This window comes from Trachypithecus francoisi, unplaced genomic scaffold, assembly GCF_009764315.1.
Source record: "Trachypithecus francoisi isolate TF-2019V2 unplaced genomic scaffold, Tfra_2.0 Lachesis_group8, whole genome shotgun sequence".
NCBI lineage: Eukaryota > Metazoa > Chordata > Mammalia > Primates > Cercopithecidae > Trachypithecus > Trachypithecus francoisi.
Genome location: NW_022681473.1, coordinates 17,236,418 through 17,264,163, shown reverse-complemented (window position 1 = coordinate 17,264,163; position 27,746 = coordinate 17,236,418). Strand labels below are relative to the sequence as shown.

The window sequence follows — 27,746 nt, the reverse complement described above, 5'->3', positions numbered from 1 at the left end:
TGAAGGGGTAGATCCTCACACAGACTTTCTAGGAAAATGGAGCCACGTACTCTCCTTTTCTTGAAGTATGAGAGACAAGGTCAACGAAGTGTGCTTAGAAGCATAATGGGAGTCAGATTCTGGTGCATGTACTGACTTTTTAGGGTCTACCTAAGACAAGGTAATTCATAACCTCCCATATAGTTTAATTTAGTGATTTTGTTAAGTTTTACAGAATTATTTCTCATTCTTCTTGGAATTCTACTCTTCATTTTACAAAGCCTTAAATTGAGACTCAAAAATCACATGACAAAGTGCCTGTAGCTTCAGGACAATACAACTTTTTTTTCCCTTCTGGTTAAGTAAAATAAGAATTTGGAGCAAAAATATCCTAATTCAGAATAACTAAAGGGGGAGTATCAGTGGTAAGTTATGTTGTGCTGGAAAAAAGAACGAAAAAGGCAGACACCAAACACCTCAATTTTCCCAAGATTAAATGATTATTAAAAAAGCGCGCCACACTGTATAGAAATCAACATTCTCTCCCATAATTCTGTGCATCTGGGACTACAGAAATGTCACTGTCCCTGCCCCACATCTTCAAATTAACATTTTCAGGTCACAACAATAAGTCTTCCCAAAGGGGACCTTCCGGAAAAACAAGCTATTTCCTCGGCTCATATTCCCCTGGAAAACAAAACAAAACACAAATAATATCTAGCGAGATGAGATCAGCCAATCCAAATCAGCAGAGAGGTCCGACTGGGAGACGTGAATAAATCCAGGACAAAACTGGGACTATCACTACAGAACAGGGATTTGTATTCTTTGAAAGGCTGAGCTACTATGAACTAACTACAATTTCTCCTTAATAAGTTCTTACTCTGGGCAGACAGAATGCCCAGGTTGGATTCTGGCTTTGCCACTTTCCAGCTGGCTTAGCAAATGAGTCATGTAGAACAGTGCCTAACATTCAGTAAGTGCTAGCTTTCATTTATTTCTTTGTTTCTCTTTTTTGAGATGGAGTCTCGCTCTGTTGCCCAGGCCATAGTGCAGTGGTGCAACCTCTGCCTCCCAGGTTCAAGCGATTCTCCTGCCTCGGCCTCCTGAGTAGCTGGGACAGGAATGCACCACCATGCCTGGCTAATTTTTGTATTTTTAGTGGAGGTGGGTTTTTACCATATTGGCCAGGCTGGTCTCGAACTCCTGACCTCAAGTGATCTGCCCACCTTGGCCTCCCAAAAGTGCTGGGATTACAGGTGTGATCCACTGTACTCGGCCTATTTATTTCTTAATGAAATGAAATCATGTTTCTAAGGACTCCTTATAAAATCTTATAATCAAAGTAATAACAACCTGGACAACATAGGAAGACCCTATCTCTACAAGAAATTAAAAAATTAAAGGCCAGGTGCAATGGCTCACACTGGTATTCCTAGCACTTTGAGAGACCAAGGCAGGAGGATCACTTGAGCTCAGGAATTTGAGACCAACCTGCACAACACGGTGAAACCCCATTGCTACAAAAAATACAAAAAATTGGCCAGGCATGGTGGCTCACATCTGTAATCTCACCACTTTGGGAGGCCGAGGCAGGCAGATCACCAGAGGTCAGGAGTTTGAGACCAGCCTGACTAACATGGTGAAACCCTGTCTCTACTAAAAATACAAAAATTAGCCAGGCGTAGTGGTGGGCGCCTGTAATCCCAGCTACTTGGGAGGCTGAGGCAGGAGAATCGCTTGAACCTGGGAGGTGGAGGTTGCAGTGAGCTGAGATCGCACCATTGCACTCCAGCCTGGGTGATAGAGCGAGCCTCTGTCTCAAAAAAAAAAAAAAAACAAAAAACAACAACAACAACAAACAAAAAAATGAGCTGGGCTTGGTGGTGTGTGCCTGTAGTCCCAGATACTTGGGATGCTGAGGTGGGAAGATCACTTGAGCCAAAGACTTCAGCCGGGAGGCAGAGGTTGCAGTGAGCCAAGATCATGTCACTGCACTCCAGCCTGGGTGACAGAGCAAGACCCTGTCTCAAAAAACAAAACAAAACAAAAAAATTAACAGGACATGGTGGCAGCATGCCTGTAGTCCTAGTTACTTGGGAGGCTGAGGTAGGAGGACTGCTTTACTCCAGGAGTTTGAGGCTGCAGTGAGTCGTGATGCCACCACTGCACACCAGCCTGGGTGCGACAGAGCTTGTCTCTAAAAAATAAAAAATCAAATAAGTAAATAAAAATAAAGTAATAATGTTCTGAGTGCAACTGAGTACACTCTGGAGTATAAATCTGAGCCTTCCCAAATACAGGTCATGTGACCTTGGGTTATATAATTGCCACTAAACTACTCTAAGCCCCAGTTTCTTCATATGTGAAATGGGTGATTAAGAATGACACCTATGGCCAGGCGTGGTGGCTCAAGCCTGTAATCCCAGCACTTTGGGAGGCCGAGGTGGGCGGATCACAAGGTCAGGAGATCGAGACCATCCTGGCTAACATGGTGAAACCCCGTCTCTACTAAAAAAATACAAAAAACTAGCCGGGCGAGGTGGCGGGCGCCTGTAGTCCCAGCTACTCGGGAGGCTGAGGCAGGAGAATGGCTTAAACCCGGGAGGCGGAGCTTGCAGTGAGCTGAGATCTGGCCACTGCACTCCAGCCTGGGCGACAGAGCGAGACTCCGTCTCAAAAAAAAAAATGACACCTATCCTCACACAGCTGTTTTGAGGATTACATGAGCTGATGTAAGAAAAGCTCTTAGCATGATATCTGGTATCTGGTATACAGTAAATGCCCAGTCAAGATTTGCTGTTGTTGTAAGCACCTACAGGAACAACTGTTCCTAGGTAAAGTGTGTTAGACACCCTAATCCATTCTCTGTCTGCTTTCTTCCTATAACAAGGGGTTAGTCAGAAAAGGAAGGAAGGAAAGGCCATTTTTTCCATTTAAACAGGGACCACACTGTACAATAGAGAGTAAAACTCAGAATGAAACGCAATGTTCATGGTAGGTGTGTTCTGAAATCATTCAAGTATTCTAGCTTGGATTCACAGAAGGGCTTTGTGGGCACACTAAGCAAGAGCAACTACAAACAACACTTAGACCCTTTCATTCAGATTTCAAAGGCCTTTCTCTTATGTATCACTAGTGCTATAAAATAATGCAACACAGAGCTTCTTTATACACTTTCTTCCGCAGTCCTTTAATCAGTGGACCCCCTTCAAAAACAACTTTAAACTGATAGCCATTTTAAGTGATCCCGTGCTAAATTTAGCCCACAGTCAATCCATTTGTTGTTGTTATTGTCTTTTTTTTTTTTTTTGAGATAGAGTCTCACTCTATCACCCAGACTGGAGTGCAGTGGCACGATCTCGGTTCACTGCAACCTCCACTTCCTAGTTAAAGCAATTCTCTTGCCTCAGCCTCCCCAGTAGCTGGGACTACAGGCACACGCTGCCACGCCTGGCTAATTTCTTTTGTATTTTAGTAGAGATGGGGTTTCACTGTGTTGCCCAGGCTGGTCTCAAACTCCTGACCTCAAGTGATCTGCCCACCTTGGCCTCCCAAAGTGCTGGGATTACAGCCGTGAGCCACTGCACCTGGCCTGTAGTTTTTTGTTAAGAGACATGTCTGGCTGTGTTGCCCAGGCTGGCCTCAAACTCAAGGACTCATGTGATCCTCCTGGCTCAGCCTCCTGAGTGACTGGAACTATAGGTGTGAGCCATCATACCTAGCTGTTATTTTATTTTCCTTTTTTTGGATACAGGGTCTCACTCTGTCACCCAGGCTGAAGTGCAGTGGTGCAATCTTGGCTCACTGCAGCCTTGACCTCCTGAGCTCAGGTGATCCTCCCAACTCAGCCTCCCAGGTAGCTGGGACTACAGGTGCTATGCCTGGCTAAGTTTTTGTATTTTCTGTAGCGATGAGGTCTCATCATGTTGCCTCAGCTGGTCTCAAACTCCTAGGCTCAAGCAATTTGCCCACCTACGCCTCTCGAAGTGCTAGAATTACAAGCGTGAGCCACTGCACCCAGCCCATTATTTTATTTTCCAATAAAGCTTTGCCTAGATAATAATGTTTTTGTTGCAGATTATACACCTCATAGTAATAACAAACCCTAAATTGGTATCTAGGCAAAAACCATCCACTAACAAGACTCTAGAAGTAGGAGACCAGCTCTGCCAATACCACTGTGACAAATAATTGTTATGAAAGGTGAGTTTGGGAAAAAAAAGTCTAAAATCAAGGCCATCATTTTACCATGATAATAATCTACTTGGATTGTATTTATAAGTTGCATGTGGGCACTCAAATGGCTTCTAGGTCTCATCTAAGGATTCTTTCTTCTTCATTACTCCTGCGCATGATTTCTAAATATCACATTTTACTATTATGCCAAAGTGAAACATAGAACATTGTGAAGTGTACATTAACTGGCAGACTAGACTCACTCACTCACTCTAGCTAGAATGAGCTACAAGAGTTAACTTGGGATTGCAGAGACAGTATTTAAGAAAACAAACAAAAATTAAACAAAATAACATGAGAGAGATGGAGAAAAAGAAATACCTCTTTTTGTAGCATGCACCAACAATCTATCCAAGACGTATATATTGGGGAGTAAGGAGGGCATCCACCAGCAAGACTAAAATAGAAAAAAACATGGAGCTCTTCATGCTAATATTAACCAAACATTCAAGACATTGATAAAGCTTGTCAAAATATTCTCCTGCATAGAAGATTCCCTGAGAGATCATGTTAGTTCAATGAAACAAATCATAGTGGAGCAGGGGAAAGATCAAGCATCCAGAAGAGAATTCCTCCCCTATGTTTAGGTTTCAAATCAAATGAAACTCCAGAACATAACATTTACATGATTAAAGATCAGGGAAAGGTGGCCAGGCACGGTGGCTCACACCTGTAAGTCCAGCACTTTGGTAGGCTGAGGCAGGTGGATCATTTGAGGTCAGGAGTTCAAGACCAGCCTGGCCAATATGGTGAAACCCGTCTCTACTAAAAATACAAAAACATGAGCCGGCATGGTGGCACACGCCTGTAATCTCGGCTACTTGGGAGGCTAAGGCATGTGAATTGCTTGAATCCAGGAGGTGGAAGTTGCAGTGAGCCAAGATCGTGCTACTGCACTCCAGCCTGGGTGACAGAGTAAGAACCAGTCTCAGAAAAAAAAAAAAAAAAAAAAGAGCAGGGAAAGGGGATTTCAAAACTAACTGGTGTTCACAAAGAAACTAAACATGAAAACGGATATGAACAGTGGATATATATATGTTCCTACTCAGGTATAATTGCTTCATCTTGAAAAAACTGTAAATAATAACAATACATTTAATTCATCCTTCAAGTTTGTGCTGTGCTAAAACATGGCAGTTGCTCTACATATCAGAAAACATCACAGCTTGCCAGGAGTAACAGGAAACAAACAAAACCAGAAAACAAACAATGTAAAATGTTCAAAACTCCACATAGCTATCTGATCTTATATGAAAACAGTAACATGTTTAATGATATGTCAGGTACCACATGGGAAAAGAATTTTGAATTAAATACAAAAGGCAAGGCCAGGTGTGGTGGCTCACGCCTATAATCCCAGCAATTTAGGACGCCAGGTGGGTGGACCACCTGAGGTCAGGAGTTCGAGACCAGCATGGTCAACATAGTGAAACCCCATCTCTACCAGAAATACAAAAATTAGCTGGGGGTGGTGGCAAGTGCCTATAATCCCAGCTACTCAGGAGGCTGAGGCAGGAGAATTGCTTGAACTCGGGAGGTGGAGAATGCAGTGAGCTGAGATCGCGCCACCACATTCCAGCCTGAGCAACAGAGCAAGACTCTACCTCAACAATAACAACAACAACAAAATACAAAAAATTATCCAGGCACGCTGGTGGACGTCTGTAATCCCAGCTACTCAGGAGGCTGAGGCAGGAGAATCGCTTGAACCTGGGAGGTGGAGGTTGCAGTGAGTTGAGATTGCACCACTGCACTACAGCCTGGGCAAGAGTGAGACTCCATCTCAAAAAAGAAAAAGGCCGGGCGCGGTGGCTCAAGCCTGTAATCCCAGCACTTTGGGAGGCCAAGACGGGCGGATCACGAGGTCAGGAGATCGAGACCATCCTGGCTAACACGGTGAAACCCCGTCTCTACTAAAAATACAAAAAAACTAGCCGGGCGTGGTGGCGGCGCCTGTGGTCCCAGCTCCTCGGGAGGCTGAGGCAGGAGAATGGCCGGAACCCGGGGGGCGGAGCTTGCAGTGAGCTGAGATCCGGCCACTGCACTCCAGCCCAGGCGACAGAGCAAGACTCCGTCTCAAAAAAAAAAAAAAGGGCAAAATTTTGCTCAACTCAGTAGAGTCACTGGGCGTCTAGAATTTGGAAATCAATGGAGTCTACCACTATACCAACACCTGCCCTTCTAACCAATACAGAGAAAAGGTCATCAAGCTTTCCATAGACTAAATATCCTAATTCTGGTTCTTTAAAACTCACTTTCTCCATAAAGCCCCAGGAAAAACAGGTACGGGTTGTCATTTAATCCCTGATACACCTTTTGTCACTTTCATAGGAAAGAAGATAAAGATTTAAAATAACATGTTGGCTGCGCATGGTGGCTCACCCCTATAATCCCAGCACCTTAAGAGGCTGAGGAAGGAGAATCACTTGAGCCTAGAAATTTAAGACCAGCCTGGGCAACAAAGTGAGACCCCATGTCTCCACAAAAAATAATTAGCCAGGCATGGTGGCATGCACATGTACTCCCAACTACTTGGGAAGCTGAGATAGGAGGATCACTTGAGCTCAGGAGTTCGAGGCTGCAGTGAGGTAGGACTTCACCACCACACTGCAGCCCTATCTCTAAAAAAATTAAAAATAAAAATAGGCCAGGTGCACTGGCTCATGCCTGTAATTCCAACACTTTGGAAGTCCGAGATAGGCAGATCACCTGAGGTCAGGAGTTTGGGACCAGTCTGGCCAACATAGTGAGACTCCGTCTCTACTAAAAATGCAAAAATTAGCACAGCATGGTGGCACATGCCTGTAATCACAGCTTCTTGGGAAGCTGAGGCACAAGAACTGCTTGAATCCAGGAGGTGTATATTGCAATGAAGCGAGACTGCACCACTGCACTCCAGCCTGGGTGACAGAGTGAGATTCTGTCTCAAAAACAAACAAACAAACAAAAAAACAAACAACAACAAAAAAACCACACACCAAAAAAACCCACAAAAAAACTATAAAAATAATAGTAATTGGCCTGGCACGATGGCTTATGCCTGTAATCCCAGCACTTTGGGAGGCCGAGGCGGGTGGATCACTTGAGGTCAGGAGTTCAAGACCAGCCTGGCCAACATGGTCAAACCCTGTCTCTACCAAAAATACAAAAATATTAGCCGGGCGTAGTGGTGCATGTCTGTAATCCCAGCTATTCAGGAGGCTGACACAGGAGAATCACTTGAACCCAGGAGGTGGAGGTCACAGTGAGGCGAGATCGTGTTATTGCACTCCAGCCTGGGCAACAAAGCAAGACTCTGTCTCAAAAAAAAATAAATACATAAAACAAAAATAATAATTAATAAATAAATACAAATTGAGGCTGCTGCTGCATAGGGCATACAGAGAAAAAAATTAGGAATCTTCTAATGGTATCAATTATACTTTTCCTCCCCGCTTTTTAAAAAAATACCAATCAGAGCTTGACACTGATCTTTCATCTTTCCTAAATTTCTACAAGGCTGCTCCACCTGTCAGCATACAGTCAGCCACCTACTAGAATAAGAAATACAAAGTACTTACCCACAGTTGTTGACAGCCATAAGATTGGAGACAAGCACAAAGGGATAGGTCAACATACTCGCAAAAAACTGTAAAATGGAAACAAGGCAGCTGTTATTAGATCATTCCTGGTCTTTATTCTCCTTTCTTTTACCTTAAAGGCCTAGTGCCACTGCGGTGAGACACTCTAACGCTTGTCTCGCTTTCTCAGTACCCTGGAAAGACAACAGTTACAGTTTTGAGCCTGGAGATGCTTCTTCCTCTTAACACACCACGGCATCCAACATTTTAATAAAAGGCTAGAAGACTTCTCTGATCCTGAGTAGCTGGGACTATAGGCGCACGCCACCATGCCCGGCTACTTTTCTTTTCTTTTTTTTTTTGAGACGGAGTTTCGCTCTTGTTGACCAGGCTGGAGTGCAATGGCGCAATACTGGCTCACTGCAACCTCCGCCTCCTGGGTTCAAGCAATTCTCCCACCTTACCCTCCCGAGTAGCTGGGATTACAGGCATGCACCACCATGCCCAGCTAATTTTGTAGTTTTAGTAGAGACGAGATTTCTCCAAGTTGGCCAGGCTGATGTCGAACTCCCGACCTCAGCCTCCCAAAGTGCTGGGATTACAGGAGTGAGCCACCGCGCCCGCCCCAGCTATTTTTTTTTTTTTTTAAACTTTTGTAGAAATGGGGTCTTGCTCAGTTGCCCAGGCTGGTCTTGAACTCTTGGCCTCAAGTGATCTTCCTTCCTTGGCCTCCCGAAGTGCTGGGTTTACAGGCGTGAACCACCATGTCTGGCCTGAACAATATTATTTAGGAGGAAAGGCACACCCACTATGAACCTGAGCAGTACGAAACCATGCAGGATGTGAGGCGGGGCTCTGCCTTATTCTCTTTATTTTCACATGTAAGTCTGTTGTTCCTTCGAAAACTGAGTTATTCTCTCTTTTTTCTTTGAGATGGAGTCTCACTCTGTCGCCCAGGCTGAAGTGCAGTGGCGTGATCTCAGCTCACTGCAGCCTCCATGTCCCAGGTTCCAGCAATTCTCCTGCCTCAGCCTCTTGAGTAGTTGGGATTATAGGCATGCACCACCACGCTTGGCTAATTTTAGTATTTTCAGTAGAGACGGGGACTCACCACGTTGACCAGGCTGGTCTCGAACTCCTGACCTCAGGTGATCCGCCCACCTCACCCTCCCAAAGTGCTAGGATTACAGGTGTGAGCCACGGCGCCTGGCCGAACACTGAGTTATTCTTACCTTTGACAAATATAACAAATTTGAGGGAGATGTCCCAGTGAGATATCTGGTTATCTTAAAGCAGTGATGACACAAGCCAGATTTAAAACGAAAACAAAACAAAACACAACTATTCCTAGAAGGTTAAAAGGATTTAAAAAAACTCACTCCTGTGACAGCTTGAGAATAACTCTTCATTTCATTCATAGTAGAAACCTAAAACAGGAAAAGAGCCTTAAATTAATTGACTACAACACTACAACACATCAATATATTCTTTTTTCCTTTCTCTTTTTTTTCTTTTTTTTTTAACTTTCAGACAGTGTCTCGCTCTGTCACCCAGGCTGAAGTGCAGTGACCTCCTGAAGCACACATCACTACGTCCAGCAAATTTCGAAGTATTTTTTTTTTTTTTTTTGAGATGGAGTCTCGCTGTGTCGCCCAGGCTGGAGTGCAGTGGGGCGATCTCAACTCACTGCAAGCTCCGCCTCCCGGGTTCACGCCATTCTCCCGTCTCAGCCTCCGAATAGCTGGGATTACAGGCGCCCACCACCTCGCCCGGCTAGTTTTTTTTTTGTATTTTTAGTAGAGACGGGGTTTCACCATGTCAGCCAGGATGGTCTTGATCTCCTGACCTCGAGATCCACCCGTGTTGGCCTCCCAAAGTGCTGGGATTACAGGCTTGAGCCACCGCGCCCGGCCTAAATTTCGAAGTATTTTTTAAGAGATGGTGTCTTTTTTTTTGAGATGGAGTCTCCCTATGTTTGCCCAGGCTGGTCTCAAACTCCTGGGCTCAAGAGATCATCCCACCTTGACCTCTCAAAGTGCTGAGATTATAGGCGTCAGCCACTATGCCTAGCTCAGAGATGGTGTGTCTTGCTATGTTGCCTAGGCTGATTTCAAACTCCTGGCTTCAGGCAAACCTCCCACCTAAGCCTCCTGAGTTGCTGGAATTACAGACTGGAGCTACTGTGCCTTGCTCTCCATGTCAATATAGTCTATCTCTAAATTATCAGTTTGACTGCTTGAAAATTAATTTTCTTTTTTTTGAGACAGGATCTGATCTCTCTCATTGTTGCCCAGGCTGGAGGGGCAGTGAGCTGTGATCTCACAACCTTGATCTCCTGGGCTGAAGTGATCCTCCCACTTCAGCCTCCCCAAGTGTTGGGATTACAGGCATGAGCCACCACACCTGGCTAAAATTAATTTTGAGGACAAAACCATAAAACACTGATTATTAGAATAATAAGGCAGTGGTCAAAATGATCAACCTGATTCAATATTAACAGACAAATTCATATTATACAAAAATGCCTTAGGAATGAATGTAAAAGGATTTCAAATACAAAAGAAAATGAGATTGATAACCTTTTCCCATGTCCTAGAAATATAGTCCCTGGAAAACCATATTTATAGCATATCTAAGGGACAATTCACTACTTTTGTTGTACACAGCTAGCTTTCTACCAGATGCGCTGAAGAAAATTCCTCTCTATACTCAAGAGGTTTACAACATGGATTGAGTCATATACCCCATGACGTGTTCAATTTTTCATCATGCTATGAAGCTGCCTATATACAAGAGGCCCCACAACTGCTGAGATAGGAAAGACAACTTCTAGATAAGACTAATTCTCAAAAGGCTGAGGTTTCTAAAAAGCCAATACAGGCAGCCCCTTAAGTCCAGATTAGATGAAAAGCCCCAGATATGCCATAAAGATGTCCTGCTTTCCCAGGTTCTCTTCAGTATCAATAAAGAAGTGATCTCTTTAAAGCCCTGAACGAACACAGGGCTAAGTCTCTTGGGTATACTCTGTCATATCTTAGGGACTTTTAACGTGTATCATTCTTCAGTAAACAGTATGGGTCATTTCATTCACATCTGAAAATTTGATAATTTTTACCTAATTGTTCAGTCTGGCATGTAGCAAACTGTCATCTTACTTCGTTTATTTATTTATTTACTTTTTGGAAATGGTGTCTCCCTCTGTCACTCAGGCTGGAATGCAGTGGCATGATCTTGGCTCACTGCAACCTCCACCTCCTGGGTTCAAGCGATTCTCTTGCCTCAGCCTCCCAAGTAGCTGGGACTACAGGTACGCACCACCACGTGGGCCCAGCTAATTTTTTCTGTATTTTTAGTAGAGACGAGGTTTCACCATGTTGGCCAGGCTGCTCTGGAACTCCTGATCTCAAGTAATCCGCCCGCATCGGCCTCCCAAAGTGCTGGGATTACAGGTATGAACCACTGCGCCTGGCCCATCTTACTTTAAAAGCTAAACTAGCTGCCAGATTAAAGCCAAGGCCAGCACATCTCATGAAGGTTACAACCTACCCCACTGTCCAGTGCATAGGTATTGACGAGGTAGGCCAGTGAGTTACACAGCCACAAAGAAAGGATGTCACCTAGAAGGCGAGGAACAAGACCCCTACATGAAGAAACAATAAAAATAAGAACCAAAAAATGTGATCAGTAAAAAGACAGGCTCTTCAGTACAAATGCTTCTCATATAATTAGAGGTCACAAAACATTCTAGGGAAGTGAAAAAGACATCAAACACCAGAATCCAGCCCGCACACCTAGTTCATTCTCGTTAACAAGCTGTACTTGAAGCTGATCTCCAGTGACTTTTGTTCCTACGTTTAAAATGCAGGTCGGCTATACCCTCAGTGGTCCACCTTACTATTCATAACTGTAAGCAGGGAGGCAAAACATTTGCGAGGTGCTTTGCAGAAGAGACTTAAATATTGTTTTGCTGTGAGCAGCTTAAAAAAATGATTTTGCTAAGCTATCTGATATTCAAATTTGGCAGACAAAAGATGAGAAAAATTACAAAGCAAGAATGGTTCCAAGTACAGATATAGATGAGAGGCATCAAAAACTACCTTTCTAGGGTCTAGGTGACCTAGGTGAGGCAGCATGGAATAGTGGGAAGAGCATTTCCACACGGATTGAAGACCAGCTTCAAATGCCAGCTCCAGCACTCATCAGCGATGTGACAGGCAGCAGATGAAACTCTCAGAGCATCAATGTTTTTTAATCTCTAAAGTGATACTAACTATAGCTGTCCTGCCTATCTCATAGAGTATTTATGATATTCAAAATCCGTATGTGGAGATACTCTGAAAATTAAAAAAAAAAAAAACAACCATTTAGGTAATGATGCAAAATTTTTCTTCATAGAAGAATGAGGGTAGTAGTCTAAGTTCTTTCAAAGTAAATTCAAGTCTTGCAAAACTTATCTTTTAGTAAGTTAAGGAAAATACAAGTTAAGATGATTTCCCCATTTTTCAACATTTAATTTTTCTCATTTTATTATCTATATAGAATTGGGAGTTTACTATAAGGGTAGAAACTTGGAATTAAGTCCTTTGTTAAAAAAAGAAATTCCTTATTTGATTTTATTTTTTATTTTATTTTTATTTTTTGAGATGGAGTCTCACTCTGTTGCCCAGGCTGGAGTACAGTGGCACAATCTCAGCTCACTGCAACTTCCACCTCCCGGGTTCAAGCAATTATCCTGCCTCAGCCTCCCGAGTAGCTGGGATTATAGGTGCACACCACCACACCCAGAGACAGGGTTTTACCATGTTGGCCAGGCTGGTCTTGAACTCCTGACCTCAGGTGATCCAACCACCCTGGACTCTTAAAGTGCTGGGATTACAGGCATGAGCCACTATGCCTGGCCTCAAATGTTTTAAGTATCTAGAAAGCAAAGGTTTGGGGTCTTTACAAGAGAATTCTAGTCATATGGGGCCTAAATATACCTTTCTGCAGAGAAAAAAGAAAAAAAATAACTAGAATGTAATGTGAGGTAAGCCCAGGGAGTACATTTTCCCCAAGGATGAAACAAAGATTCACTGTCCTTATTTTCTTTCTTTTTTTTTTTGTTGAGATGGAGTCTCACTCTGTCCCCCAGGCTGGAGTGCAGTGGCGTGATCTTGGCTCACTGCAAGCTCCGCTTCCTGGGTTCACGCCATTCTCCGCCTCAGCCTCCAGAGTAGCTGGGACTACAGGCGCCCGCCACCACGCCCGGCTAATTTTTTTGTATTTTTAGTAGAGACGGGGTTTCACTGTGTTAGCCAGGATGGTCTCGATCTCCTGACCTCGTGTTCTGCCCGCCTCGGCCTCCCAAAGTGCTGGGATTACAGGTGTGAGCCAGTGCACCCAGCCCACTGTCCTTATTTTCAGGAAATGTTTCCCACTCATGCAAAAATTACATACTGATCAATATTTACTCACGCGAAAAATCCTAGAATGCCCTCTTCCCGATAGATGGTTACTATGGAATCACAAAGTCCACTATGTACACAAGAAGAAAAGGTAAAATATATTAAGATTATTTTGGAGCTATAAACAAAATAATTTCAATTATCACATTGGACAAGGTCAAATCTACAAACTCCTTCCCTCACACTTTTCTAGCACTCTCTCACTCTGCAAAGATAGCTAAATTTGGAGATAGGAGTGAAGATACTAACTACCTAGGCGTACAGTCATATGGAGTCAGGGGCTCTGCAACTTACGCTGAAATCCTAGGTAGGCTACTAAACCTGCCTGGGCGTATTTTCTCCTATTTTATTGTTTTTTGTGCAGATCAAATGACATCAGATACAAATTTGTTCTACAAACTGTAAGGTATCATAAAAATATAAAGTAGTATTATCCTAGTACTTTGGCTTCAAAAGATCTCCTTGAGTATGTGAAAACAAAAACACTTACCAGTACTTGGATTCTCTGCCAATGAACTGTACCATAGATCTCAGAGTGATCACTGTGGAACATAGAGAAAAGATGTTTACAACTATGTTAAGGCCAGGTGCGGTGGCTCACGCCTGTAATCCCAGCACTTTGGGAGGCCGAGGCGGGCAGATCACCAGAGGTCAGGAGTTCAAGACCAGCCTGACCAATATGACGAAATCCCACCACTACTAAAAATACAAAAATTATCCAGGCGTGGTGGCATGAGCCTGTAATCCCAGCTCCTCAGGAGGCTGAGACAGGAGTATTGCTTGAACCCGAAAGGCTGAGGTTTCAGTGAGCTGAGATTGCACCATTGCACTCCAGCCTGGGCAACAAGAGCAAAACTCTTGTCTCAAAACAAACAAACAACAAAAACAACAACAACAAAAAACTATGTTAAGATAGATTTTGATCGCCCTGGAAAAAAGATTTTCCACCTAAAGACATTTTGCTATCTGGATAAATTTGATAAAAGCCAAAACAAGCAAGCAAACAAAAACATGCAGGCAAGGCATTTTAGTCAACTGCCACGTCAACCTATCTAAGTGGTCAGGAGAGATCAGGTTATAAAAGAAAGGTCAGTTGTCAACTGCAAACATACCATGGAAGGGATGTGTGATGAGGGTAGCAGCAGAACGAGCGATCATCTCTCGAGTTGTCTAGAAACAATCAACACACACTTCTGAAATCTAAATAAATGACACTCAAATGCCTGTGAGAAGGAATGTGGGTGGATATCGTGGTATAGGGTAAGAAAGTGAATGACACAGCCCTCCTGTTCTGGCTGGAGTCAAGAAGAGTTTGAGGCCGGGCGCGGTGGCTCAAGCCTGTAATCCCAGCACTTGGGAGGCCGAGACGGGCGGATCACGAGGTCAGGAGATCGAGACCATACTGGCTAACACGGTGAAACCTCGTCTCTACTAAAAAAAAAATACAAAAAACTAGCCGGGCAAGGTGGCGGGCACCTGTAGTCCCAGCTACTCGGGAGGCTGAGGCAGGAGAATGGCGTGAACCCGGGAGGCGGAGCTTGCAGTGAGCTGAGATCCGGCCACTGCACTCCAGCCTGGGCGACAGAGCGAGACTCCGTCTCAAAAAAAAAAAAGAAGAGTTTGAATGGGATGAGAAAGATCTCATTCACTACTGTTATTTTATCATACTTTTCACTCATGGATTTCAATGTTCGATTATAGTTACTTCTCAAAATTTCTCTGCAAAGCAGGCTTCTGTTTTCTCAATTTCACAGGTATGAGAAAAAATAAAGAAACAGGAAAGGTCACCAACAGACAGTCATTAAACTGAAAAAAAAATATGAGGCCTTTGTTGAGATTATTAAGTTGCTCTCTTTATTGGGAAGTGATTTTGGAGAGTCCAATATCATTCTAGACAAATAGCAGGCTCCATTTAGTCTCTACCCATATTTTTGGGCGAAGAGAACAACTTAGTTTTGTGACTACAACCCAGTAATTGTGCAGTATCTTAGAGCTGCTGTGTTCTTCCTAGTTGATCTTTCTACTCTAGGACTCTATAAGGAGGTAATAAAGAAAATTAAATTATAATCTTTGCATTTAGGTTCTGGGATTGTAAATGTAGCAGGTCTACCATTGGCTTTTGCTTTTTTTTTTTTTTGAGATGGAGTTTCGCTCTGTTGCCCAGGCTGGAGTGCAATGGTGCGAACTGAGCTCACTGCAACCTCCGCCTCCCAGGTTCATACCATTTTCCTGCCTCAGCCTCTCGAGGAGCTGGGACTACAGGCACCCGCCATCATGCCTGGCTAATTTTCTTTTTTTTTTGTATTTTTTAGTAGAGACAGGGTTTCATCATGTTAGCCAGGATGGTGTCCATCTGCTGACCTCATGATCTGCCCACCTCGGCCTCCCAAAGTGCTGGGATTACAGGTGTGAGCCACCGCCCCCGGCTGGCGTTTGCATTTAAACAGTATCTTTATAGTCACTGGGTTTTCTTTTTTCTTTTTTTTTGAGATGGAGTCTTGCTTTGCCGCCCAGGCTGGAGTGCAGTGCTGCGATCTCAGCTCACTGCAACCTCCACCTCCCAGGTTCAAGCGATTCTCCTACATCATCTTCCTGAGTAGCTGGATTTACAGGCACCCACCACCATGCCCGGCTAATTTTTTTTGTATTTTTAGTAGAGACAGGGTTTCTTGATGTTGGCTGGGCTGGCTAGTCAGGATGGTCTCGACCTCTTGACCTCATGATCCGCCTGCCTTGGCCTCCTAAAGTTCTGGGATTATAGGTGTGAGCCACCACACCTGGCCTAGTCACTGAGTTTTAAGACAGCCTTCAACCCTTCCCCAAGGGCATAAGATCCTATGGGACAGGATGGGCAAACTAAGAAAAATACTAATTGCATAGTAATACATTTATCCCTGCTTTTAAGCAAACTAATTTCATGAAAATTTACAGAAAATAGAGCTAATTTATCTGGTTTCCAGACCTTTAGTAATGTTTGTTTTGGAATACATATATATATATATATAGAGAGAGAGAGAGAGAGAGAGAGAGAGAGAGAGATGGAGTCTCACTCTCATTGCCCTGGCTGGAGTGCAATGGCACAATCTTGGCACACCACGACCTCCGCCTCCCAGGTTCAAGCGATTCTCCTGCCTCAGTCTCCCGAGTAGTTGGGATTACAGACACGCGCCACCTTGCCCAGCTAATTTTTGTATTTTTAGTAGAGACGGGGTTTCTCCATGTTGGTCAGGCTGGTCTCGAACTCCTGACCTCAGGTGATCCGCCCGCCTCGGCCTCTCAAAGTGCTGGGATTACAGGCGTGAGTCACTGCGCCCAACCCTTGGAATATGTATTTTAGACGGCTGCATTTCCTGGATAAAATTGTGACTTCATTAATGACAATTAAGACAATGTGAAGACTTAAGAAATAAGAGAATAGTTCTGAAAGCCAGGCACAGAAAAACCTATAGCAGAAGATGGGGGTGGGAAATGGGTGATGAGGAACATTTCAGAGTCAGAAAAACGTTAAAAGAGCATTTCTGCATAGATACTATCCAACATACAAAGGGCCTGGCCGCTATTTTAATACTTTTTTCTAATGACAGAGTCTTGCTCTGTCACACAGGCTGGAGTGTGGTGGCACAATCATAGCTCACTGCAGCCTCAACTTCCTGGGCTCACGTAATCCTCTCATCACAGCCTCTCAAGTACCTGGGACTACAGATATGCGCCACCACACACCTAGTTAAGTTTTCCATTTTTTGTAGAGACGAGGTCTCACTATGTTGCATAAGTTGGTCTCTAACTCCTGGGGTCAAGTGATCTTCCTGCCTTGGCCTCCCAAAGTGCTGGGATTACAGGCGTGAGCCACCACACCTGGCCTATTTTAACACTTTTATTCCTGAGGTTTTCAACACTATTAGAAGACTTTCAGTATTTTAAAGATGGAATGTGTGGGCAAAATGTGTTTTCTTGAAATACATCTATTCTGAACAGCAAGCACTGATCCTCTCTCTTTTTAATGTTATACATGTCGTAACGCCCAAATTAATTTGAAGGTTTAATTTCATTTGGGAACAGACACTGAACACACAGGCCTGATGATTCTGATTCCATAGTTGCAATACCACAGTTTGATCTGGGCAAACAGCACAGGATGTAATTCATCTCTTACCTCCTTGATAACGCGGTCAAAGGAAGATGAGACTTCTTTCTGTACATTTCCAGGTCCTAACTCCTGGAAATCAAAATCAAAGAAAATAGAGATCTTGATGGTTTTTTTTTTTTTTTTTTGAGACGGAGTCTCGCTCTGTCACCCAGGCTGGAGTGCAGTTGCACAATCTCGGCTCACTGCAAAGCTCCACCTCTGGTTACAAGTGCTTCTCCTGCCTCAGCCTCCCAAGTAGCTGGGATTACAGTTGCTCACCACCATGCCCCACTAATTTTTGTATTTTTAGTAGAGAGGGGGTTTCACCATGTTAGCCAGGATGGTCTCGATCTCCTAACCTTGTGATCCCCGCCTGCCTCGGCCTCCCAAAGTGCTGGGATTACAGGCGTGAGCCACCGCGCCCGGCCGATCTTGATGGTTTTCATTTCTTTTGAGATAGGGTCTTGCTCTGTCACTCAGGCTGAGTGCAGTGATATGATCATGGATCACTGCAGTCTTGACCTCCTGTGCTCAAGTGATCCTCCCACCTCAACCTCCCAAGTAGCTGAGACTACAGAGGTGTGTGCCATCAGGCCCCGCTAATCTCTGATTTTCTGTAGAGAAGGGGTCTTACTATGTTGCCCAGGCTGGTCTCAAACTCTTAGATGCAAGTGATCCTCCCACCTTGGCCTCTAAAACTGCTGGGATTACAGGCATGAGCCACCATGCCCAGCAATCCTGATGGTTTCAAACAGAACAGAACTGTCCAAACTGGTGGCCACCCCATAGGACAACACTCACTGAGATGAATAGGAGACTGACTACTTGGCTTTTCCCCAAAAGAGGCCCCAATAATAACTTGCAAGGGAAAGGCCCTCATGCTTAGAAATCAGCTCCAACATACCTCACCCTTGTCACTCTCCTGGTAATGCTATAGAAAAAAAGAAAAAGGATGATTAGGGTTATTACAGTGTCATGTGAGAGAAGACATAAAATGAAAACTCTACTGACAGAAAGTAAATTAGCTGAAGTTTTTCTGTTTTTTTTTTTTTTCAGCTGCAAGTCTTTAGTTAACTTCTACTCCCCATTAACCAACTGGAAATATGGATCTCCAAGATCAACTTGTTGCTAAGTTTAACATATTGGTCAGTTGGAAGAAAAGCAAATGGTCATGAAAACTCTTCTTTTAAAAAAGAAAAGGGGAGGTGGCTCATGCCTGTAATCCCAGCACTTTAGGAGGCCACGGTGGGCAGATCACCTGAGGTCACGAGTTCAAGACTAGCCTGGCCAACATGGTGAAACCCCATCTCTACTAAAAATACAAAAATCAGCGGAGCATTGGGGTGCACGCCTGTAATCCCAGCTATTAGGGAGGGTGGCGCAAGAGAATCACTTGAACCCAGGAGGCAGAGGTTGCAGGGAGCCAAGATCATGCCACTGCACTCCAACCGGGGTGACAAAGCAAGAGTCCGTCTCAAAAAAAAAAAAAAAAAAAAAAGAAAAGGGAAGGCCAGGTACAGTGGCTCATGCCTGTAATCTCAGCACTTTGGGAGGCCGAGGCAGATGGATCACTTGAGGTTAGGAATTCGAGACCAGCCTGGCCTACATAGCGAAACTTCATCTCTACTAAAAATACAAAAATTAGCTGGGCTTGGTGGTGGGCGCCTGTATTCCCAGCTACTTGGGAAGCTGAAACAGAAGAATTGCTTGAACCCAGGAGGTAAAGACTGCAGTGAGCTGAGATCACACCACTGCACTCCAGCCTGGGCAACAGAGCAAGACTCCATCTCAGAAAAAAAGAAAAGGGGCCGGGCGTGGTGCCTAACATCTGTAATCCCAGCACTTTGCGTGGCTGAGGCAGGCGGATCACCTGAGGTCAGGAGTTTGAGAACAGCCTGGCTGACGTGGCGAAACCCCATCTCTACTAAAAATACAAAAATTAGCCAGGCATGGTGGTGGGTGCCTGTAATCCCAGCTATGTGGAAGGCTGAGGCAGGAGAATTGCTTGAACCCGGGAGGTGGAGGCTGCAGTGAGCTGAGACCATGCCATTGCACTCCAGCCTGGGCAACAAGAGTGAAACTCTGTCTCAAAAAAAAAAAACAAAAAACAAAAAACAAAACAAAACAAAAAGGGAACATGCTCAGTGGCTCACGCCTGTAATCCCAACACTTTGGAAGGCCGAAAAGGGAGGACTGCTTGAGCCCAGGAATTCAAGACCAGACTGGGCAACACAGTGAGACTTTGTCTCTAAAAAACAAAAATAATAAATTTAAAGAAATAATTACAAAATAAGAACAATAACAAAAAAGAAAACTCAAGAACTTCCAGATTTTTTTTTTTTTAGATGGAGTTTCACTCTTGTTGCCCAGGTGGAGTGCTATGGTGCAATCTTGGCTCACTGCTGGAGTGCAATGGTTAGATCTCAGCTCACTGCAACCTCCACCTCCCAGGTCCAAGTGATTCTTCTGCTTCAGGCTCCTGAGTAGCTGGGATTACAGGCGCCCACCACCACGCCTGGCTGATTTGTGTATTTTTAGTAGAGACAGTGTTTCACCATGTTGGCTAGGCTGGTCTCGAACTGCTGACCTCAGCTGATCCACCTGCCTTGGCCTCCCAAAGTGCTGGGATTACAGGCATGAGCCACTGCGCCTGGCCAAGAACTTTCAGTTTTGTTTTTTTTTTTTTTTGAGGCAGAGTCTCACTCTGTCGCCGGGGCTGGAGTGCAGTGGCCGGATCTCAGCTCACTGCAAGCTCCGCCTCCCGGGTTTACGCCATTCTCCTGCCTCAGCCTCCGGAGTAGCTGGGACTACAGGCGCCCACCACCTCGCCCGGCTAGTTTTTGTATTTTTAGTAGAGACGGGGTTTCACCGTGTTATCCAGGATGGTCTCGATCTCCTGACCTCGTGATCCGCCCGTCTCGGCCTCCCAAAGTGCTGGGATTACAGGTTTGAGCCACTGCGCCCGGCCAGAACTTTCAGTTTTAACAGAAAATAAGTTAGTAAAAACAAAGTCCAGGGTTCCCACTTTTCTCATGGAAAGGGCAGGACCAATACCAAATTAGGGCAAGACTCTTCTTCCCTGCATAAAAGGACAGAGAATTGGTGTTAAGTCTGAAGAGCTGAAATCGCCTCACTTTTTCCTTTGTATCTGACAGTTTCTAAAACAAGATTTTTTTTTTTCTCTTCTAGAGAAGAGATCATGAATATTGCCAGAGCCCAGAGAAAAATTCCTGCAAGAGGAATTTTTTGTGGCGTATTTTGGAAACCAAATGTGAGCTAGGTGAAAATAAAATTATCAATTGAGAGCTCCTTCTTGTGTAACCACCAGTTTTATTGTTTTCTTCTTTTTTAACATCAGTTTTATTATTTTCTAGCCATATCAGATTTTAAAAAGACAACATTTTCTCTTGTAAAAAGAATTGTGTTTTAAAAAATCACGGGCAGGCCAGGCGCGGTGGCTCAAGCCTGTAATCCCAGCACTTTGGGAGGCCGAGATGGGTGGATCACGAGGTCAGGAGTTCGAGACCATCCTGGTGAACACGGTGAAAACCCGTCTCTACTAAAAAATACAAAAACTAGCCGGGCGAGGTGGCAGGCACCTGTAGTCCCAGCTGCTCGGGAGGCTGAGGCAGGAGAATGGCGTGAACCCGGGAGGCAGAGCTTGCAGTGAGCTGAGATCCGGCCACTGTACTCCAGCCTGGGCGACAGAGCAAGACTCCGTCTCAAAAAAAAAAAAAAAATCACGGGCAATAGAACAAATGTGAAGATAAAGCAAAGTAATGTATTTTGGCCAAATTCCAGGTCCTTGGCTAGAATTAATTCTAATAGCTTCAGGTCTCTAAAAACTTTCACTTGTTTCTATACTTTGTTTTTTACTCCATTGATACAATTATCTAACCTGGCTTCTACATTTCCTGAATTTCATTTTAATTCTTGCTCAGATATACAAAATAATTTCTTGTAAAGGTTAATAATTTTCTCAGCCCTGTATACATTCTTCTTCTTGACTGTACAAGCAGCTTTGGATGCTAAGTGTAGTACCAACCCTGTAATATTTCACTGGACTACATTTGGAACATATTCAGGGTACCTGGTTACCTCAAGTTTATTTTACTTTCCAGTTACATAAAATAACTTAGTTTCAAGCAGTACTTTCTCTTTTTCTCTAAGTCTATACATAGACTAGATGACAACTGCCTTTCCATATGTAAATTTCATGGAAGTAACAGCAACAATTTCACTGAGTCCAGAGTGTGGCTGGAAAAGAAAGACCAGTAATCAATCCACCAAAGACATGGGCCCACTAAGACTCCAACACTCTGACCCACGAGCCACCTGAAATGATGCTTCCAGATTAAGTCCACAGGTCTGACAACAGTAAGTATGTTAAGAATAACAGGCTGGACGTGGTGGCTCATGCCTGTAATATTAGCACTTTGGGAGGCAGACATAGAAAGTTTCAGGCAAGGCTGGGTGCAATGGCTCATGCCTGTAATCCCAGCCCTCTGGGAGGTCGAGGTGGGCAAATCATGAGGTCAAGAGATCGAGACCAGCCTGGCCAACATGGTGAAACTCCGTCTCTATTAAAAATACAAAAATTAGGCCGGGCGCGGTGGCTCAAGCCTGTAATCCCAGTACTTTGCGAGGCCAAGACGGGCGGATCACAAGGTCAGGAGATTGAGACCATCCTGGCTAACCCGGTGAAACCCCGTCTCTACTAAAAAATACAAAAAAAACTAGCCGGGCGTGGTGGCGGGCGCCTGTAGTCCCAGCTACTAGGGAGGCTGAGGCAGGAGAATGGCGTAAACCCGGGAGGCGGAGCTTGCAGTGAGCCAAGATCCGGCCACTGCACTCCAGCCTGGGCGACAGAGCGAGACTCCATCTCAAAAAAAAAGAAAAAAAAAAAAATTAGCTGAGTACAGCGGCAGACACCTGTAGTCCCAGCTATTCAGAGGCTGAGGCAGGATAATCACTTGAATCCGGGAGGCGGAGGCTGCAGTGAGCCGAGATTGCACCACTGCATTCCAGCCTGGCATCAGAGCAAGACTGTCTCAAAAAAAAAAAAAAAAAAAGCCAGCTTGATCAACATAGCAGCCCCTGACTCCATTAAAAAAACAAGAACAAAAAAGAACAGCAAGATGACTAAAGGGTTAGTCAGCTTCCATGTGAGGTACTGGCTGAAAAACCTCTTTAATTCACACTTCCTTAATTCAAATCGATGAAGTCTGAAGAAATATTTGTCAAATCCAAGCCAATCAGGTCATGAAATTGTTTTAACAAAATCATGATTTGCTCATCAGTGTTAAACTATTAGAACTGGCCAGGTGTGGTGGCTCATGCCTGTAATCCCAGCACTTTGGGAGGCCAAGACGGGTGGGTCATAAGGTCAGGAAATCGAGACCATCCTGGCTAACACGGTGAAACCCCGTCTCTACCAAAAATACAAAAAATTAGCCAGGCGTGGTGGCACGTGCCTGTAGTCCCAGCTACTCAGGAGACTGAGGCAGGAGAATGCCATGAACCTGGGAGGCGGAACTTGCAGTGATCTGAGATCGCGCCACTGCACTCCAGTCTGGGTGACAGAGCAACACTACGTCTCAAAAAAAAAAAAAAACAGGCCGGGCGCGGTGGCTCAAGCCTGTAATCCCAGCACTTTGGGAGGCCGAGACGGGCGGATCACGAGGTCAGGAGATCGAGACCATCCTGGATAACACGGTGAAACCCCGTCTCTACTAAAAAAAATACAAAAAACTAGCCGGGCGAGGTGGTGGGCGCCTGTAGTCCCAGCTACTTGGGAGGCTGAGGCAGGAGAATGGCGTAAACCCGGGAGGCGGAGCTTGCAGTGAGCTGAGATCCGGCCACTGCACTCCAGCCTGGGTGACAGAGTGAGACTCCGCCTCAAAAAAAACAAAACAAAAAAAAACAAAAACAAAAAAAAAAAAAACAAAAAACAAACAAAAAAAACTTCATTTTAAAGGAATTCCCGTTGCTTCCCAGGAAAGAAGATATATACATAAATATTTTTTTTTGAGACGGAGTTTCGCTCTTGTTGCCCAGGTTGGAGTGCAGCGGTACGATCTGTGCTCACTACCATCTCTGCCTCCTGGGTTCAAGCGATTCTCCTGTCTCAGCCTCCCGAGTAGCTGGGATTACAGGCGCTCGCTATCACGCCCGGCTAATTTTGTATTTTTAGTGGAGACAGGGTTTCTCCATGTTGGTCAGGCTGGTCTTGAACTCTTGACCTCAGGTGATCCGCCTTCCTCGGCCTCCCAAAGTGCTGGGATTCCAGGCGTGAGTCACCGCGCCCAGCCGAAAGAAGGTATTTTAAGAAAATATTTTTCAAGAGGAAGAACGGACAGGGTTATAAATGTATCTTTTAAATTGCTCTTGATATTTAGAATAAACTGTTGCATAACAGGTAAGCAAAATCTATGGGAAGATTGATTTAATTTTCCTCTTACCTGTAAAACTTTACCATGGACCACAGTTCCAAGGACTCCCGAACACAGTCTTGGAGTTAAGCCTGTGAACAACCCACGCCTCCCATCGATCCTGGCAATGTGCTGAGCTAGGAACACAAGTCAGAGATATAGTCAAGTTCTGGTCAAGAGAAACGGATATACTACAATTTGAAAGAAACAAGCTTTCTATATATTTTCTTTCAGTAACAACTCCCGCCTATCACAGTCCTCAATGTCATCCAAACCCAAACAAAGACACTTACCATAACTAAAGAGACCAGGAAGCTGACACACTTGCCGCCCAAAAATATTTCGTCCTATTGTTGGAGGAAGAGGCTCGTAACCCACCTTTAAAAACAATGGAATATATCAATATTAAAGCAGTATTTCCAGAAATGTCTTGCTTGCAAGGTCTTGAATAAAGAACAAAATTTTGCTTATTTTTAAACACAAGTAAAAACGCAGCATATGATTTCCACGGCAATGATGAAGCATCATTCTTGTAGGTTTTTCTTTTGTTGGTAATACTGAGTTCAATAAACTCCAAGTTTTGTTTTGGTTCAAATTCTATGACATATACCATGTAGCTGAAATAGGCTAATATCAAACTGAAAAAGAAGGGAACTTTTGTGTTAGGAAAGCTACAGTTTACTAAGGGTGCTCAAAAATACCTTCTAAATAAAGTTTAAGGCATATTTTATATTTGAACAAAATGAGAAGACATTCATCACGCCAGCATCAGCTGCATACTTGGCAACCTAGACAAAACACTCAAAAGGCAAATGCAGATATAGCTGGATAATTCACTTAGGAAAGAATTACAAGCTAACTTCATGTTAGAACAGGCTGTCGGTCAGGTGCAGTGGCTCATGCCTGTAATCCCAGCACTTTGGGAGGCCGAGGGGGACGGATCACATGAGGTCAGGAGTTTGAGATCAGCCTGGCCAACATGGTGAAACCCTGTCTCTACTAAAAATAAAAAATCAGCCGGGCGTAGTGGCGGGCACCTGTAATCTCAGCTACTTGGGAGGCTGAGGCAGGAGAATCACTTGAACCCGGGAGGCATAGGTTGCAGTGAGCTGAGATTGTGCCATTGCACTCCAGCCCAGGCCGACAACAGCGAGACTCTGTCTCAAAAACAAACAAACAAACAAAAAAAGGTTGTCATTAACAGCTAATGAAGGCCATTTTATATAGTTAATGATTACCACGGTCTTTGTACCGTATACTCAGGATTTTTAACACTACAGATACTCGAGAGAATGAATGCTGTAGGACATAGTTTTGATTATTGTTGTGACTCTTAATCTGTCCTATTAAGTAACTCCTGGGCTGGCGTGGTAGCTCACGCATGTAATCCCAGCACTTTGGGGGGCCAAGGTGGGCGGATCACCCGAGGTCAGAAGTTCAAGACCAGTCTGGTCAACATGGTGAAACCCCGTCTCTACTAAAAATACAAAAATTAGCCAGGTGTGGTGGCGGGCACCTGTAATCCCAGCTACCCAGGAGGCTAAGGCTGGAGAGTCGCTTGAACCTGGGAGGCGGAGGTTGCAGTGAGCCGAGATTGTGCCATTGCATGCCAGTCTAGGTGACAAGAGCAAAACTCCGTATCAAAAATAAACAAACAAATAAATAACTCCTGTCTGAGGTCCCCGAATAGTGCTACCAAGTAACCATTTTCATTTTTATTTAGTTACTTATTTATTTTTTGGAGACAGAATTTTGCTCTTGTCACCCAGGCTGGAGTGCAGTGGCATGACCTAGGTCACCACCTCCTAGGTTCAAGCGATTATCATACCTCAGCCTCCTGAGTAGCTGGGATTACAGGCACCCACCACCACACCCAGCTAAATTTTGTATTTTCAGTAGAGAAGGGGTTGCGCTTTGTTGGCCAGGCTAGTCTTGAACTCCTGACCTCAGGTGAACCGCCTGTTTCAGGCTCCCAAGGTGTTGGGATTTATAGGCGTGAGCCACCGTGCCCGACCCAAGTAACTATTTTTAAAACTGAGCATTTGGGAATTTCACCAAAACTCCTGGGCTACTTGGCAACATATAGATGTTGTGAAATCAGAATTAAGGATATTCAAAGTTTTTGGGGCAAAAGCTCTGAACATCACTAGAAAACCCCATCTCCCAGAGAAGTACTGAGTAGTGGGTTCTTTTTTGTTTTGTTTCTCTGAGGCTGAGTCTTGCTCTGTCGCCCAGGCCGGAGTACAATGGCGTGATCTTGGCTCACTGCAACCTCCACCTCCTGGGTTCAAGTGATTCTCCTGCCTCAGCTTCCCGAGTAGCTGGAATTACATGCACGCACCACCGCACCTGGATATATTTTGTATTTTTAGTAGAGACAGGGTTTCACCATGTCGGTTAGGCTGGTCTCGAACATCGACCTCGTGATCTGCCTGCCTCGGCCTCCCAAAGTGCTGGGATTATAGACATGAGCCAATGCGCCCAGGCCCAAGGGTTCTTACTAGATATACTGCAACATGCTGTCATCTCAAATGCTATCTAGCCCCAAATGTGCCAATTCTGTTTTAGATGTTACAGTACATTCTAATCAGTCTTTGTTCTAGGTGCAAATCATTTATTTGCAATAGCCTTTAACGTACGGAATCTGAATTCACACAGGTCTACGCAGCAAGAAATAATCTGGATTCCCAACAACTCAAGAATAAGAAATGTAGCCCTCTCTAGTGCCTTGCCTAATTTTTACAGAAAAGTAGACGGCAAGACAGGGGTTCTAAAAACTGTTCCAATCCTAGGCACAGTGCATGAGGGAATTATGTCAATTCTCAGTAAAAGCATATAAAAAAGAATGACCTGCCCGTTACAGGGATATTCAGGAAAGGAACTGGAAACACTAAGTCTATCACTTACTTGGCCTACCTGCATGTGAATATAAAATACCATGTAATAATTATTTGACAGTAGATTAGAAACTAACTCCCATGTTTAAACTCGCTAAAACTCCGCTTCACTAATTTCCAGCTCTGACCAATGTGATTTTCATTGTCAGGAGCCACATGGGCTGCTGCTGGAAAGCGCTCAATGCATCCTTCCGAAATCTGACAGAGCAACCCCTTCATTAACAATTCTGAATGAGCTCCTTGTGTTTCTCTGGGTATCTGGTGCGAAAACCTCGGAACAGAAAAGCAGTAGTAACAGTAGCATAAAAAGAAAAAAAAAAAGGAATAAAAAATAAAATGTTGGTTCCCACCTAACTTCACATTTGTCTTCAACTGAGTATTTCGTGTCTTGCGTCTGAGATTTTGGGGGGAGGAGCGGTGAATGTGAATTTCGAAGGGGCGAGAGGGAGGGTTCGGAAGCCCTTGGTGGCGACCGGCCAGGATCCACCTCAGGGAAGAAGAACCAAAGTTCAGAGGATCCGCCGCGCAGGGCAGGGCAGGGCAGGGTGGCGGTTGGCTAAGGGAGGAGTGGGCCTCAACGCTGGGCTGCGGGGCGAGGGCTCAGGCCCCCAAGAGGGGCCGCGGGACTGAGGAAGCTGTCCCTGCAGGGAGGGAAAGGGCAGCGGAGGAGCAGCAGCATCTCGGGAGAATGAAGGGCCCGCAAGGCTGAGCCGATCCTCAGGCGCCCTGAGCAGCAGCGACCGAACAGGGCGCCAGGAGGGGTAGGGAGCGGCGATGCCTCATACCTGGATGAGCACTTTCACGTACATAAACGGCTGGGACAGGATGGTGAGACCGGAGCCCAGGAGCACCTGACTGGCCGCGTCCGCCATGATGGCACCCGCGGACGGACAGACAGACTGAGCCACCAAGCGACCCGGTGAGCCGGTCCTGGGTCACGTGCCAGGGCCGCCGGTTTCACTGGCCCGCCCGCGGCGCGCGCGCACGCACACACCAGCGCGCGCCTCTCCGCCCAGTCGCCGCCCCCCCTCCCGCCCGGAGAAACGGCAGGCGCTCGCGAGGGGGCGCTG

The 27,746-nt window shown here is 44.9% G+C and overlaps 1 protein-coding gene across 3 annotated transcripts; it reads right to left on the bottom strand.

The window, feature by feature from the left end:
- Positions 1–456: 456 nt before the first annotated feature.
- On the bottom strand, positions 457–27,746 carry MTCH2 (mitochondrial carrier 2). 3 transcript variants are annotated; one of them, XM_033207987.1, is made up of 13 exons: positions 27,462–27,746; positions 24,073–24,157; positions 23,810–23,916; positions 18,253–18,279; positions 17,376–17,438; positions 14,335–14,392; positions 13,713–13,764; positions 13,233–13,292; positions 11,325–11,418; positions 9,158–9,205; positions 7,779–7,846; positions 4,540–4,615; positions 457–666 (listed from the first exon to the last, which is right to left on the bottom strand). In XM_033207987.1, the coding sequence occupies exons 1-13, from the start codon at positions 27,546–27,548 to the stop codon at positions 580–582; spliced, it is 912 nt and encodes a 303-aa protein (XP_033063878.1). In that variant the 5' UTR covers positions 27,549–27,746; the 3' UTR covers positions 457–579. The 3 variants fall into 3 exon arrangements, with proteins under 3 accessions (XP_033063878.1, XP_033063879.1, XP_033063880.1); XM_033207988.1 differs by lacking the exon at positions 18,253–18,279; XM_033207989.1 differs by lacking the exon at positions 14,335–14,392 and having other exon boundaries at positions 27,462–27,613.